The sequence below is a fragment of the Aquarana catesbeiana genome, linkage group LG04, assembly GCF_042186555.1.
Source record: "Aquarana catesbeiana isolate 2022-GZ linkage group LG04, ASM4218655v1, whole genome shotgun sequence".
NCBI classification, from domain to species: domain Eukaryota; kingdom Metazoa; phylum Chordata; class Amphibia; order Anura; family Ranidae; genus Aquarana; species Aquarana catesbeiana.
This window is the reverse complement of record NC_133327.1, coordinates 246,095,226-246,101,225: the sequence shown is the minus strand read 5'-3', so window position 1 is coordinate 246,101,225 and position 6,000 is coordinate 246,095,226. Positions and strand designations below refer to the sequence as shown.

Below are 6,000 nucleotides of genomic sequence, written 5' to 3'. Positions count from 1 at the left end.
CTCCTCCCCCCTTCCCTTCATTAGCAGACGGAGGCACTTGGGGAAGGGGGAGGAGTCTGGTGACATCGATGTCCGTGACGTCACTGGATCTCCGACGGAACTCCCTGAAGACCCGGAAGCCGCCGGAGAAGTGAATACCGATCAAAAGAATTTTGATCGATCAAAAAAATGAACGATTAATCGAGGAATTAATCTTTAATTTTCAAAGCCCTAATATATATATATATATATATATATATATATATATATTTACACACAACATTGTACAGTATAGAACTCTCTATAACAAAGTGCAGGAGAACATGACATTTTATAATCCAGCACTCAGCACTTTGTATTCATCAGTACAGCAACAATGTAATCTTATTATCATATGTGACATATCATAGTGACAGATGTCATCCAAGGTGCTTATATAAACCGGCATCTACACACTAATGGCCTCCTGATATGTCCATCAGTCTGATCCATCTGCACAATTCTGCTAAACTATAGAGTTTCCAGACCTGTTAGCCAAGTAATTGGTTTATTTAAAATAAATTATTTAATATTTTGTATATTTATTTTGCATCCTTACATATATAATGACATCTTAATTTTCTTTTTCTTTCTTTCTTTCTTTCTTTCTTTCTTTCTTTCTTTCTTTCTTTCTTTCTTTCTTTCTTTCTTTCTTTCTTTCTTCATTTAAGATGTTATATATATATATCTATAGATATAGATATATCTATCTATATCTATATAGATATAGATATAGATAGATAGATAGATAGATAGAGATATCTCTCTCTCTCTCTCTCTCTCTCTCTCTCTCTATATATATTACAGTGTTAAAAAAGGAATGCTTTTGATATCAAATCAAAGTGTCATTAAATGGTAAAGTATTAAATACACTACAATGTGAAAATCTGTTTATACATAAAAAATTCTAATAACAAAAACAAAACAAAAAAAAAAATATATATATATATATATATATATTTATATATATATATATATATATATATATATATATATATATATATATATATATATATATATATATAAAATGTTTTTTTTATATACAAACATGTACATATTTTCACATCGTAGTGTGTTTAATACTTTACCATCTAATTACACTTTCATATCAAAAGCATTTCTTTTTTCCTCCTAAATAAATTCCCTTTTTATTCCATGCAGACTACAGCGATAAGGAGCTTTTGAAAATTGGCACATCGTTCACAAAGAGTTAACAGTTCCTACTGATTGACGGGCTGCAATCAGAACCCCGCCCTTCCCTACCTCCAGGGCTTATCATTGGCCTCCTGTGTCCCGCTTTGCATCCAATGGCGTGTTGCTGCCCACGCGTGTGCTTGTCTTCCATTGGCTGAAAGTTACTGTGGGAAAGTAAGTTTGGAAGTTTCACACTAGGCATTCGCGTGCTGTGAGCCGTATATAAAGCCAGAGCCAAGCGGAGGGCACTCACTAGTATCAGACAGGCGGGCAGGCAGAGGTAGATCTGTACACATCTCTGCGGACACTGCGCTCTGTTCCTGGATCTCTGCCCTCTATAGCGGACTATTATTCCTCCTCCTGGGAATACATTGGAGGCTCCAGAAGATGCCAGCTGACATGATGGAGAAAAACTCTTCTTCCCCTGTGGCTGCCACCCCAGCCAGCATGACATCTACTCCGGATAAACCCAAAACTGCTTCTGAGCATAGAAAGGTAAATACCTCCTGCCTGGACAGTCATGATGATGTCATAGATGTACTGGATGATGTCATAGATGTACTGGATGATGTCATAGATATGTAGCCACCATGATCACACTGACTGTGTGTGCCTCTTGTTTACAGTCATCCAAACCTATCATGGAGAAAAGAAGGAGAGCCAGGATTAATGAGAGTCTGGGCCAACTGAAAACCCTCATCCTGGATGCCTTGAAGAAAGATGTAAGTTTGCATTATAACCATCAACTGCACTGGTCACCACATACCCCCCCCCCCCCCCCCATTGTCCAACTGCACCACACCTGTACTGCAATTCTTTATTCATTTTATTACTTCAATAACTACTATTAATACAAGATCTACAACAATATTATCATTAACAGATTTACATAGTTGCCCAATATTTATCTCTTACATAAGACACTAAGGATAATTAATAGTACTAGTTCATACAGTTGGTGCACCCTGTGACATTTGGCTGATAATGTGATTTGCTGATCTGAGAATTAAATGTGGGATTTGCTTTTCAGAGTTCCAGGCACTCGAAGCTGGAGAAGGCTGATATTTTGGAGATGACAGTGAAGCACCTCCGGAACTTGCAGAGAGTTCAGATGACTGGTGAGTACTCCCCCCCCCCCCCCCCCCTCTTCTTCTTCCTTCCCTTTCTGGCTGATCTCTTCCAGACTTCTTTTGAATGGCATTCAGATACATTCTACTGGGCTGGCTCTCCTGTCTTTCCCACGGTCTACGTGGAGCTCATGTTACTGCTGGGGAGGGGAAGGAGGGGGATCAGCTCTAGGATCTACAGGATGGTGATAAGTGACCTGAGCACATATAGTCTATATATTAATGAACCCGAGTTATCCATTTACTAAGTGTAGAGTTCTAGTGAGGCTGTATACAGCATTAACCCTGTAGTGTGGGACTATCTGCTCTGTCTAGTCTTCAGTGATGTAACTGAGTGTCCTTCTTCCTCTACAGCTGCTCTCAGCACAGATCCCACTGTTCTGGGCAAATACAGAGCCGGATTCAGTGAGTGCATGAACGAAGTCACCCGATTCTTGTCTACTTGTGAAGGAGTCAACACCGACGTCCGGACCCGGCTCCTGGGACATCTGGCCAACTGCATGAATCAGATCAATGCCATGAATTACCCTTCCCAGCCCCAGATTCCGGCTGCCATCGCCAACTCTCACCCTGCGTTTGGCCAGCCGATGGTCCAGCTTCCTGCTAACGGCCCGCAGAGCAGTCCCGCTCCCATGGGTGGGGTTCCCTGCAAGATGGGTGGCCCGCCAGTAGAAGCTGCCAAGGTCTATGGTGGCTTTCAGCTAGTGCCAGCTTCAGACGGACAATTTGCCTTTCTGATCACCAATCCAGCCTTCCCACACAACGGACCTGTCATCCCTGTTTACACAAACTCCAATGTGGGCAATGGAGTGCCAGCTGCCATGTCTCCCTCCCTCATGCCTTCAGTCACTACAGACTCTGTATGGAGACCCTGGTAACTGGACTGTACTAAGGACCATATTGGACAACTTTCATTTAGAAAGACGATTAGTTACAAATAGGAAGTCCTCATTTTGTAGCGAGAATGCACTATTGTAAATAGCAAATATTCATATTGAATGCGCTGTTGTATAGTAAGATTGCAACTTATATTTCGTTTGTCTACGAAATTGTTATAATGCCAAAGACATACAAATGTGCTCTTATACATTTCTTCCTATTCTGGAAGTTTTACTTGTAATTAATAAAACTACATATTGTAATATTTTAAAGATATCCGACTTGAGTGATGACTGTATGTATCATGTTAATAGTTATCAGAGATTTTTTTAATTTTTTTTTTATCTCCAGGATCAATCTTTCGCAAACTTGATTTTTTTCTGACTCTGTATTACACTAATGGAGCTCTTGTTTAATTTAAATGTGTATTGCTCTACGGTGAGTCTGGGAGAAAGAAAATTGAAAATGATATAGTTAATTTCAGGTAGGATTTAGTACTCACATGTAATAATGATCAGGATTCCACTGCACTGTAGAAAACTATAAAGGCAAAGTTTAAAATAAAAATGTGCCAGGGACAACATGTGCATAATGTATCAGTCTTGGATCCAACGGCTACTCATATGTGTTTTGGAAATTCAGACCATCAGGATTCCTATTGCAGGAAGCCCCAGTACAGAGTAAGGAGTGCTTACTAAAAAAGTGATGTTTAACTACCAGTTATGAGAAGAAGAATTTTAAATGAGACAATTTGCCTGTATCCAATTGGATCATTGACATGAACATTGTTTTTTTTAAAGAAGAGAAAAATGACCCTTACTAAATAACCCTAAAGTAGTATAGCTCCTTCTCTCAGATGTAAGATCCTGGTAACACGCTTGACTGGAAAAAGGAACAGTCAGGGAATTCCTGCCAAATCCCACCATGAAGACTTGTTGGAATCTGTCTGCAGCAGCCCTGTCTCCCCCTTTTTTCCAGGTGTTTAGTAAGTAAATACCACAGATGGGAAAAATAAAACAAGACCAGACATTTCAACCCTTTGAGACATGGTCACTCCCAAGGTTGTGTTTCTGTGTCATCTGTGCTCTACATGTGTTTGGAGGTATGTGCCTTATACTAGCAGCCTGCCTTAGAATATTATCCACAAGAGCTGTGGCTGTGATACCCTGTTTGCTTTAGGTTTTTATTCATACTTCCAATTGGTTTGGCAATCCCATCAAAACTGGTTAAGTAAATTCCCCGTTTTTGCTTTCTTAACTACTGCCAGGCTATTCTGCCCCCAAGGAGGTGTAGATCTGTACTTCATCGTGCAGATGTGCTTACATGTAGGTATCTAATTTAACAAATATTGAATACACAAAATAATAGTATTTACCTAGAACAATTTTTATTTAAAAATATATACCTAATCAACTAACAAATACATCAGGAAATACAATAATAATAGAAAGTTTAGTTTTTGAGTAGCCAGCATTTTTATTTTGCAACATTGCACTCTTAGGGTAATCCACTACAAGCAGGCACTTTTCCACTTATATGTTCTGCTATCCTCAATCTACTGTCATATCCAAGAATAGGTTTATTTCACATTATAAATAAAATGACTGGTTACTTGTTATGATAAAACTATACTGCTCCTTATTTTGGGTGTTAGACCTGCACACAGAACAGCTGAGATGGTTTATAAAAGAAGAGCTCCAGTCATTTTTGTGTTTATTAAAAGTCAGCAACTACAAAAAATGTATACTGACTTTTAATAAACACACACCTGTCCCAGGATCCAGCGATGTGCTCACCTGAACTGTTCCTTCCATCTGCCTTCTGTCCCTGGTGCTGGCATCTCAACTGTGGGCACCTAGCTGTGAAAGCTTGTGGTTTCACAGCTGGGTGCCCACTACGCATTGTAGATGGTCCAGCAGTCTTCTGGGACCTGTGATGTGTCCCAGAAGACTGCAGAGAGCGAGTGGAGAACTTCTGCTCGGATTGCCTTGTCAAAAACAGGTACTTGTCCCCCCCCCCTCAAAAAAAGAGTGCCATTTAGTGAAGAGGAGGGGGGAAGGAGATCTTAAAGCAGAGCTTCCCCTTTTGGGTGGAGCTCCTCTTTAATAGTGTGTCTAGTAAACATCAGCTGTATTAAAATCAAACCAAAGGCATGGTGTGGTGAGGGGTTAGAACTCTTGTCACGTTTTTATTGCTGTTTATGTCCCTGTTATGTCCCTGGGGGATTGTCTCTCTCTAATTGTTCTGACCACCAGCCTCACCAGGAATGAAACTGAGGAGTAAATCCAGAACAGGATAAGAAGGGAAATCTTCTGTTGCAGAGGGGATTTCATTCACTTTGTTAACACATCCACTCCCCTCCCATGATTTGACTTTAGAGATACTTTGAACACAGACTGAGATATGTAAATTCTCAGAATACTACTTGCCAAGTACCACATCCAATATCCAGTGTCCAACAATATCAAGGAGAAAAGGAACAATTAAGAAGGATTTTACTGGTACCAGGGATGACACAACTATTAAAATTTCAATACACTTTATTTATAACATCATAAAAAAAAAAAGATAAAAACAAAGGGAATATTAATTCCAACTACAAGGTTACATCTTTGTTGCTCAGAAGTTACAAATCATAATACAGAATTTTTCACATAATATTTCTTGGCCCACATGGGAATAACGCCTTACTTTATTTATTTATTCACACGATTTAGTGTGATGATCACTTAAGGGGGCAGCTGCCATTTCATTCACAAAAGCCTTAAGGTTGGTGCCATTT

General features: G+C 39.5%; 1 protein-coding gene across 1 annotated transcript; it reads left to right on the top strand.

Moving 5' to 3' along the window:
- Positions 1–1,393: 1,393 nt before the first annotated feature.
- On the top strand, positions 1,394–3,494 carry LOC141139835 (transcription factor HES-1). Its single transcript, XM_073626356.1, has 4 exons — positions 1,394–1,707; positions 1,839–1,934; positions 2,243–2,330; positions 2,694–3,494. The coding sequence occupies exons 1-4, from the start codon at positions 1,600–1,602 to the stop codon at positions 3,215–3,217; spliced, it is 816 nt and encodes a 271-aa protein (XP_073482457.1). The 5' UTR covers positions 1,394–1,599; the 3' UTR covers positions 3,218–3,494.
- Positions 3,495–6,000: the final 2,506 nt, after the last annotated feature.

Coding starts and splice junctions, on each gene's coding strand:
- LOC141139835 (XM_073626356.1), top strand. CDS start 1,600: ATGCCAGCTGACATGATGGAGAAAAACTCTTCTTCCCCTGTGGCTGCC. Junction 1,708..1,838: donor CTGCTTCTGAGCATAGAAAG/GTAAATACCTCC, acceptor TCTTGTTTACAG/TCATCCAAACCTATCATGGA. Junction 1,935..2,242: donor TGGATGCCTTGAAGAAAGAT/GTAAGTTTGCAT, acceptor TTTGCTTTTCAG/AGTTCCAGGCACTCGAAGCT.